Source organism: Oryctolagus cuniculus, chromosome 7 (genome assembly GCF_051225735.1).
Source record: "Oryctolagus cuniculus isolate XC-2025 breed Fujian yellow rabbit chromosome 7, ASM5122573v1, whole genome shotgun sequence".
In the NCBI taxonomy this organism is placed as follows: Eukaryota; Metazoa; Chordata; class Mammalia; order Lagomorpha; family Leporidae; genus Oryctolagus; species Oryctolagus cuniculus.
Window position 1 is genome coordinate 39,137,612 of NC_142873.1, and position 9,478 is coordinate 39,147,089.

At 56.1% G+C, this 9,478-nt stretch overlaps 1 protein-coding gene across 1 annotated transcript; it reads right to left on the reverse strand.

Moving 5' to 3' along the window:
• Positions 1 to 3,524: 3,524 nt before the first annotated feature.
• NHLH1 (nescient helix-loop-helix 1) lies at positions 3,525 to 8,921 on the reverse strand. The gene is made up of 2 exons (XM_008264221.5): positions 8,621 to 8,921; positions 3,525 to 5,708 (listed from the first exon to the last, which is right to left on the reverse strand). The coding sequence occupies exon 2, from the start codon at positions 5,549 to 5,551 to the stop codon at positions 5,150 to 5,152; it is 402 nt and encodes a 133-aa protein (XP_008262443.1). The 5' UTR covers positions 5,552 to 5,708; positions 8,621 to 8,921; the 3' UTR covers positions 3,525 to 5,149.
• Between the last annotated feature and the right edge of the window lie 557 nt (positions 8,922 to 9,478).

The window sequence follows — 9,478 nt, forward strand, 5'->3', positions numbered from 1 at the left end:
GCTTCTATTTGAGAAGAAATGTAGCAGCTTCCAGCCCTCGCTGTCTCAGCTGCCGGCAGAAAGAAGGGCGCCCCCACTAAATGCCCACATGAAGAAAGCACTCCCAAAGAAGCAAGCAGGTGCAAAAGCACGGGAGCAGGTAAGACTCGCCAGACACAGAGCATGCCCATGCACAGACACGCAAGAAATGAGAGGCACACACAGGAAAAAATGGAGCTATCATAAACCACTAGCACATGTAAGTGAAGTACCTACGAGTTCCAGTCTCTGCTTATCCCTAGTTGGAGACAACCCTCCCTCACCTTCCAGAAACCTCTAACCAGAACAGAAGTCAGGATTGCAGGTCCCACCACATTTCCCTCCCGCTTTGTCCCTAGCCAGGAGGTTTCTGTTCCAGTTTCTCTGCAGCTCTGAACCAGAGAACGGTGAAAACCTCTTTGCCACCGGCCGGCAGGGGGCAGTGTTCAACAAGCAATAATCAGATCCAGCTCCCAGCTGCTTGCTCAATGTCAGATCACACCCCACGGCCCCACCCACCCACACACACTGACCCTCCCTCTTTTTCTGCTTCTCCCACTCCCTGCTTCTCCTCAGCTGCAGTTACTGCATCCTCCGTGTAGTTGATTTCATAGCGTGCCTGTTCCCAATGGGCCAGAGAAGACAGCTCCGAAATTTCTCCTCTCAGGTCTCCCAGGCTTCCACTTGCACTCCTGAGCAGCACTCGGGAAACCCCATGAGGGACTAGATCCCGGGGACACTGCTCCTGCTTAGTATGCATCCTCACTGGTGCCCAGCGGCTCTGGTGGAAGGGGCGCTGCAGGTCCAGCCCCTCCTTTGCCCTGACCTGGTGTCTCGTGCAGTGCACAAACTGTACCGTGGCTCGGGCTGACCCTGCTACTTGAGGTCTCCTTTGATGAGTGCTAAGCACCTTCACAATGATCTTGTTTAATCCTCAGGGCAGCCTGGAGAACTCTCATCATCTTACTGATTTTACAGATGAGGAAGCTGACACCCAGGGAGGAGGTGTGGCTCTCACTGAGGCTCAGGGTGAAGGTGAATATGGGGTGGGGACCCAAGTCCTCTGGCTGCCAGACATAGGCTTTCATTCTCTCCTCCCAGCACAACATAGCTGCCGCCGCCACCACCACCACCACCTCCCTCCCTGCTGCCCCTTAGTAACTGCTTGCTTCCTTCTCTACCTGCACAGCTCTGGGACTGTGACCCCACTCAGCTTCTTCCTTCTTTCTCAGTCCTCACCCTGTCAGGTTGCAAGAGCTCAGGAAAAAAACATACAAGCAAGAAGCAGAGAGATCCAGGCAGGCATGGTATAAGGAGCTTCCTAGATCGAAGAGGTGAAGAAGGCAGGCTTCGGGGCTGGAGGAGGAAGAGGGGTGGCTGAGACGAGGGAGAGAGGTGCCCCCACACTGTACCTACACTCAGAAAGGGGCACAGACCAGGCTTCCATTGTGTAGGCACAAAGGGACCATATGCCTGGCAGCCCACGGTGTACGTGTGTGTGTGTGTGTGTGTGTGTGTGTGTGTGCGTGTGCATGTGTAGGCGGGATGAGGGGGCGTGTCTTACAGCCCCTGCCCCAAACCCCTGGAGCCCTGCCTTCTGCTCTGTCACTGGGGGTGGGATTTGCCGAGACAGAGGGCAGAGGGAGCAGTTATGACAGGCTGGCTGGGTGGGGCCGGTGGTACACAGGGATGGAGGCAGGCAGGGGTTGGTGGAAGGGGCCATGGGATACTTGGAAGAGGGCAAGAGGAGTAAGGGCTGGCACGGAAGATTCCTCCTGCCTGGAGCCCCACATTGCCCTCCCCGCTCCCCTGGCCATGAGCTGGGCTTCAGCCAACTGGCCTCTTCCCACAACGCCTCTCCTCCTTCCCCCCTGCCCTGTGGCCCTGCAGCCCTCACTGCCTTCAGCCCGGAGACTTCCATCTCTAGCTCCCTTCCCCCTCCGGTTCCGCACCTCCGGGTCCTGCCCAGCAGAGCAGCGGCAGCCGAGGCCAATTGATTATCTGAAGAAATTCAGAGCTAGCAGTAGAACAGCTGCAGCTGCCCCCTCGCACCACCCCCAGGCCCAGAGGGATCCCTGCCGGGAGGGCTCCCCACACACACCTCCTGCTCTGAGCTGGGGAGAGCACTGTGGTTGCTGGGCACTGAGAGGCACAAAGCACTCAGGATGGCCCCGAGTGGAAGAGGGGGGTTCTAGTCCCAGTCCTGCATCATGGGGCGCTCACAGCATGTCTCCGGACAGGAGGTCCCCTGCCTTTGGGAATGGAGGATTTCGGTGGTTTCCCTCCCCTTTGCCAGGCTCTGGACGGGGCACTTTGCATTTAACTCATAGAGAGCGAGGTCCTTCCTAAGTCTAACTCAAATCCTTCTTGCTGCAGATGTTGCTGTTCGCTCACCAAAGACGAAAACCTCTCAGTGCTGGCAGATGCCTGCACACCTCTCACCCACTTTCGCCTTCAGAGGCCCCAGCCCATGCTGCTGCCCTGCTGCTGAGGTGGGAGTGCCCCCCCCAGGGTCTCCAGTCTGCTTGGGTCCCACCTCCTGAGGCAGGTGCACTGTGGCTGGACAGCGCCAGGTGTGTGAATCACAACTTCCCCTGGCCACTGGGAGTGCCTGCTTTTTTTCTCTCTTTGGGATTGGAAGATGGACAGCAGGCTACTCTAAGGCTGCTCTTACCAAGACGGAGCCTCAGTGGGCCCTAGGAGTGCTCTCCAGGCTGCTGGCCCTCTTGGCCACACAGCTCTGAAGCGTCCCCAGCTTAGCGGTGTTCCTGGTAGAAGGGAGAGTCGGAGAGCACCACCTGTCAACTGACTCACTTCAGGAAGGCAGAGGGAGTCGTAAAGGGCAGGAAGAGCCAGGGGGCTGAGCTTTAGCTGTGCCCCCAACTAGCTGTGTGACCTTGTGCCACGCCCTCCCCTCTGCGAGCAAGGAAGCGAGCGTCAGTTTCATCTATGAATCAAACCCCTTCCAGGGTTCCTCTGATATCCCTTCAGGTCCTTTTTTAAAAATCCCCTTCCCCACTCTCCTATCAGTCCCAGGTCCTCCACTGTGTTGCCCGCAGTACCCTACGGCTGGGGAACACAACACGGGCCCAGCCCTGACACTGCAAGGCCTGCTGACCCAGCGCAGAGACCATAACGGTGAAGCCAGTGTTGTAAGCTTAAGTCGCGGCTTTTGCCAGCAGCATGAAGCCACAGACACGTGTTTAACTTGGGTTCCGCTGGGACACTCCGCTCCGTCTCAGGCTGAAGCACACCACCAGAGAATTCAGAAATTGCCACTGCATGGTGTCAGGCTGGGACATAAGGGACTCCGGGTGGGGCTTGTGTGTTCCACTTGCCCCTGCACCTGCACCATGCGGCCTTTCTTTGCTCAGTCTTCATTTATCCAGCATCTTGAGCCTGCAGACCCCTTCCGGGGAGCCGTCAGAGCCTAGGACCCTGAGTGCCCACCCTTCCACAACCTACAGGCAGCTTCCCCACCCAATCAAAGGAACCACAGCCATATCTGGTGCTAGAACGAGGTCACTTTAATGTCTCTTTTTGTATGAAATTGGAAATGCCACAGGAGGGAATTACACACAGGACTTGGGGCCTGCTTTTGGGATATGAGGAAGAGGGAGGGCTAGAAAGAGAAAAGAGGCCAGAGTGGGATTGTCTGGGGATGTGCAGAGGGGCGCTAACTCAGAGGACTGGGGCGTCAGGACAGGCAGAGCGGAGGAAGGGACTGGGGTGTGGTGAGCCTAGGAGGTCCACACACAACTGGAGTTGGAGAAGGAGCAGCAAAAGGAGAAGAACTAGGGAGGTAGCAAGAGAGGCCCTGCCGAACCTGCCAGGAGCCTCCTCGCTCTACCCCAAAGTGCACAGCTCGGCAATAAATAGTAACATTTATAAATAAATAAATAAGTAAATAAATAGATGAATAAATAAATAAATAAATACATAAATAAATATCCTCGTAGCTACGAGTTTGGTGTGAGGGAGGAAAGAGCATAGAAATGGGTGAGTCATGCCTTCTGCACAGGTCCTGAAGCCTTTCTTCAGTTTTAGGCTGACCTGGGCTGGGGTGAGCAGGTGGGGCTCCATGACTTGTGGGAGGGGCACAGAAAGCCCCCAGGCCAAGAGGGGGTGTCCTTTCCTCTGCCAAAGGCTGCTTAAGGAAGAACACACACACACACATCATCAGCTGACCCTAGGGCCTGGAGGTGAGCATTCCCAGGGGATGATGCATAGGGCCCCACCCCCTGCATCTGGGTGGGGTGGAACCAGGATAGGTTTTGCACCTTCTCAGGGTGGGCTGAGATGCAGGAAGCAGGGGTGAGGTCCCGCCCGCTCATTGCCTGGCCCCCTTGCAGATAGTGTGGGTCTGTCGGATGCAAGTCAGCCCTTAGCCATGAGCTGGATTTTCCTTTCTCTAAGTGGCTCACAGGGAGGGAGGAAGCTGGAAGGAGAAGGGTGGGAGGGGCAGAGGGTGGCTGGATAGCTGAGAGAAGGCAAGGCACTCACTACCATACCGGCTCTGAGGTCTGCACCTGCTAAGCCCCACGAACAGGATGGACAAAAGAGAAACAGAATTTTCCACAATTCCCGACTGCTCAGAGTCCCCACCCACCCACGAGTCTTCCCACTCCCCGCCCCGCCCCGCTTCCCCGCCCAGCTGGCCAGACTTCGATGTGGGAGGAGGAAGCCCACAGCCCGATGCTGCCCCAGCCTTTCCCTTTTCCAGTGCAGAAGCCCTTGCCCCACCCTGGGCACAGGAAGATGGTGGACGTGAGACAGAGCTGGGGTCTGGGGTCACAGAAAATTGGGAACTGGGGGTAGAAGAGGCAGCAGCCCCTTGGAGAACTAGAGGGGGACTGAGTGTGCCTTGGCCCAGCAAGGGCTCCACGCTGACGGCTCTGGAGAGCCATTCTGCCCTGCTAGGCTCCCACAAGCCCCGCCGGGAGAACAGCCCCCGGGGTGCCCGGCTCAGTGAAACAAAGTCGCGATCACGTCGAGGCTGGGCGCGCCGCCTCTGGGCCTCGGTTCCAGGGTACAGGGGCTGGGGGGGAGGCGGCCGTTCCGAGCGAGCGGTGCGCGCAGTGCGCGGTGAGAAGGGACAGGGCCCGGCAGGAGGCGCGACTCCGGGGAGCGTTCAAACGTCCAGCACGTGGTTCAGGTAGGAGATGTAGCAGATAGCCAGGCGCAGGATTTCGATCTTGGAGAGCTTCTTGTCGGGCGGCAGCGTGGGCAGCAGCTTGCGCAGCTCGGCGAAGGCCAGGTTGAAGGCTTCCACGCGGATGCGCTCCCGCGTGGCGTGCGCCGTGCGGTACTTGGCTGTGGCGCGGCGCCGTCGCCGGCGCTCTTCCCGGCTCAGGTGCTGCAGGTCTTTCCGGCCAGGCTCCCCGGGCTCCGGGCCCCGGGCCTGGCCCCCTCCGGGACCCCCGGGCCCAGCACCCTCAGGGCCCGTCGCGCCCCCACAGTCGCTGAAGCACGACTCGGTCTCCGAGTGCGTGGGAGGCAGGTCCAGCTCCATGGTGTCTGAGTTGAGCATCATGATGGAAGACTCTGGGCTGGTGCGATCGGGATCCCCTCCCCACCCCTCCCTCCGGGGGCTTGAAAGCTGGTTGTGGGAGGGGCAGGAAGGGCCCGGGGTGGTGGGGTCTGCCACTGAGCCACTTCAGGGTTGCATGATCAGGGTTCCAGTCCCGAGCCTGGAAAAGAGACGGGAGAATTTATGGACAGCTCCGCGAGGTGCTTTGGAGGAAGGGGGCTTGAGGTGGGCTGGGAGGGGTATGGAACTGTGAGTGTAAGGAAGGACAGCAGAATTGTGGCACAGGGCTCAGGGCTGGGGAGACGAGCAGGTGGACAGCAGTGGGAAGGTAGCTGTTGAGAAGAGAAGAGATCCAGAAAGTAACAGGCAGAAGTGATAAGGACACACCAGGCCAGATAAAACCCAGTGCCAGGGTTGAAGGTTAGAACCAGAAAACATAGGGGAAAGCTTCATGACATTGGACTTGTCAATGATCTTATTGGCTATGACACCCCAAAGACAGTCAACAAAAGGGAAAATAAAGTGGGACAGCATGGGACTTGACTTTGGTACATAAAAGGATACAATCAATAAATAGGGTTAAAAAGAGAAAATATGTGTAAGTCATATATTTGATAAGGAGCTAATATCCAGAATATATAAAGAAGTCTTATAACTCAATAGCAAAAAAAAAAAAAAAATCAAGTAACCTGATTAAAAAGTGGGCGAAGGATTTGAATGGTGATTACTTCAGAGATGATCCGCAAATGGCCAACAAGTCTATGAAAAGACACTTGCATCACGAATCATTAGAAAGGCAAATCAAAACCACAACAAACTATCACTTCATACCCATCACGACGACTACTAAAATAAAATGAAAAATAAGCGACAGCAAGGATGTCGAGAAACGGGGATCCCCGGGCCCTGGCAGGGAGGTTGTAAAATGATGCAACCCCTATGGGAAACAGTTTGCATGCTCCTCACAATTAAAATCAGAACTACCTGTGATCCAGCAATCCCGCCTCTGGGTACATAACCAAGTAGAGAGACATTTGTCCACCCACGTTCATACATAGTCGCACTATTCACAAGAACCAAACAGTAGGAGCAGCCCAAGTGGCCATTAATGGGGGAACAGATGAACAAATGTGATATACACATACAATGGAATATTATTCAGCCTTAGAAAGGAAGGAAGTCTTGTCACAGGCTACCACGTGGATGGAAGCTTTAGGAGATAATGCTGGAGGTACACTAATCACAAAAGAACAAACACTCTATGATTCCCGTTATGTGAGAGCTAATTTATAGAAATAGAAAATAGAATCGAGGTTGCCGAGAGCTAGAGGGAGGAGCTGGACAAGGGAAGCTGCCCAAATGATACAGAATGACACACAGGCAAGATGAAAAAGTTCTGAAGAGCTGTTTCATAACCGTGGGAATACACTTAACACTATTGAGCAGCACAGTTAAAAACGGCCAAAACAGTAAGCCTTGTGTTATGTGTCTTTTGAATAAATAAACAAGTAGGAGGAAAAAGCTGAACAAGACTAGAGCCACAGTGCTGAGAAAGGTTGCCTGTGACTCTGGACCATTCCTAGTCGGCAGAGGGAGGGCAGGGGCAGGGCATGGCGGTGGGGGTGGGGGGGGAGGCAGAGCTGCAGGCTTGGATCTGCCTCCCTCCCCTTTCCGCCCCCCCCACCCTTGCTGCTTGAGGGTGGAGGGTGGGTAAACACGCAGATTGCCCATTGTAGAGTGGACTGGGACATATGGAGCTCAGCACAGCTGCCCCCTAGACCTCCCCAAGACTGGCCACTCAAACAGGGGGAGAGCTCTCTCACCACAAACCCCAGCCCAGGGCCAGCCCTTCCTCAGCTCTGTCCTCAACACCACCAGAACTTGCCATTCCCTGGCCCTTTTGGAAACTCTTCAAGGAAACGAGGGAAAGGGGATCATGATCAGCTTTCTGCCCCAACACTCACATTCTGACATAGCCGGTGGAGGGGGACACAGACAGCTCCTTGGGACCACCTTTACAGGGCTTGGGTAAGGTTCACTTGTCCTGAGAGGACGAAGCAAATCTTTGGCTTGCCCCCCGCCCCCTGGGGGTGGGGTATGGCAGGAACTTGACCTGGGAAAGGTCTTTGCATGGGAGGGCTTGTTGAGGGAAACAGTGGGACCCTCACCATGCACTCAGGCTGACTTAATGGTCAAAAACAGAAGCACTGAGCCTTCTTCATAGTCACCATCTCTCCTTCCTCCCCAGCGCTAGCTCTCCTGCCTGGAAGATGCCCCCACTCCCCCAAGCCTTTCTCCATCCTACCACATAGAAGACAAGTTCACGCCAAGTCCAGTCCATAGTTACTAAGCTGGGATGCAAGGTCATAGACAGCAGATGGTGGGGCAGACAAGTACATACACAGCTGTCACACAAAAGAGAAGGTGATCAGTGCTGAAATATGGAACACACTTCGTTTTCTGGGGTCCAGAGGAGCAAGAGGAGATGGCAATGGTATGGGAAGCCCCAAAGTCAGCATCTCCCAGTGTTTCGTGTCCCCAACACTCTGCCCCCAGGTTTGGTTTGGGACCAGGGGTTCAGGTGTGGGATTCTCAGAACACATCTATCTCAGCCCGATTGTCCCTCTGCCTGGTCTCCATGTCCCTTCACCCCTGATCACTTGGCCATGCCCTCCCTTCCCTCTCTCTGTTCCCTCTGTCCGGCCTCAGCCCATCTCCACCTGTTCCACTGACCTCCTCCACTTCCATGCCGGCAGCACAGTTTCTATTTACCTATCAAGTCCTCACTCCCAAATCCACTTCTGATAGCAAAGTTCCAGGCTCCAAGGATCAGGCAGCAGCAACTCCAAGCATCCAGAAAATGACTTCCCACCCCCACTTCTCACAGCCCCAACCCGGCTGAGGACAGATAGGCACAGGATCAAAGGAGCGATGTGGAACAGGAGAATCAGAGATGGAGTGAGACACAGCACACAAGAGAGAAACACCGGAGAGAGGTCTCTGGGAGGGGGTTTGAGCCAGAGAAAGGGAGGGTCACCGCCACCCCTCCCCTGCCCACGCAACCCTGTTTACCTAGGAGGACCCTGTCGGGGGGTCCAAGCTGGCAGGACAGGGGGCAGCGCTGACAGCCCCGGTCTCCTCTGGCTTCTCAGGGCTCATCCGTCTGCAAAGTTAGTGACCAGCTTTCTAGAGCTCTCGGGGGCAGCGTTTCATGGCTGTATAGGCTCCAGGGCAGAGGGGAGGGGTACACATGGTGGAGATGTGGGGCCCGGGTGGGAGGAGTGGGCCTGACGAGGCAATGGGACCACTCACCCTCACACACACTCTCACGCACTCATGCACACTCACAGACACATAACACACACCTGAGCTGGCCCAGCCCTGTGTATATATATGGGGATACACACACACACACCCCCAGCTCTTCATTGGCTGGCCAGGCACCCCCCCCCTCATCAATATTAAACAGCCAGGCCAGGCAGCCATTGGCAGAGGGATCTGGGAACCCCCCGGGAGCTGGGGGCGGGGGCTGGCCCTGGGGGGGCGGGGAGTGGGGGAGCAGGGACATCTGTTCTCCATGCATATTTCATAAGCAAGAAATGGAGAGCTGGGGAAGGGGTGGGGCTGGGGCGAGAGCCAGGGCAAGACCACAGATGAACCCCTGTCTCCCATACCAGAGGCAGCAGGGTGGAGGCCCCCAGGAAGCCAGGTTTAAGTGCCATTCTGAGTCCCAGCGTAACTTTGCCAGCCCCTTGCCCATGTCTCCTTTTCCCTGGGAAGAAGGCTCTCCAAGGTCCTTGCAAGGAAACCGGGAAAAGAGTGAGTGGACAGCAGCAAAACCCAGATAAGGATGTGAGAGTCCTGGCCCTTGCCCTCATCACCCCACCCTCTTATCCCAGCCCCACTCTCCCACCTGCCCAGTCACCAGGA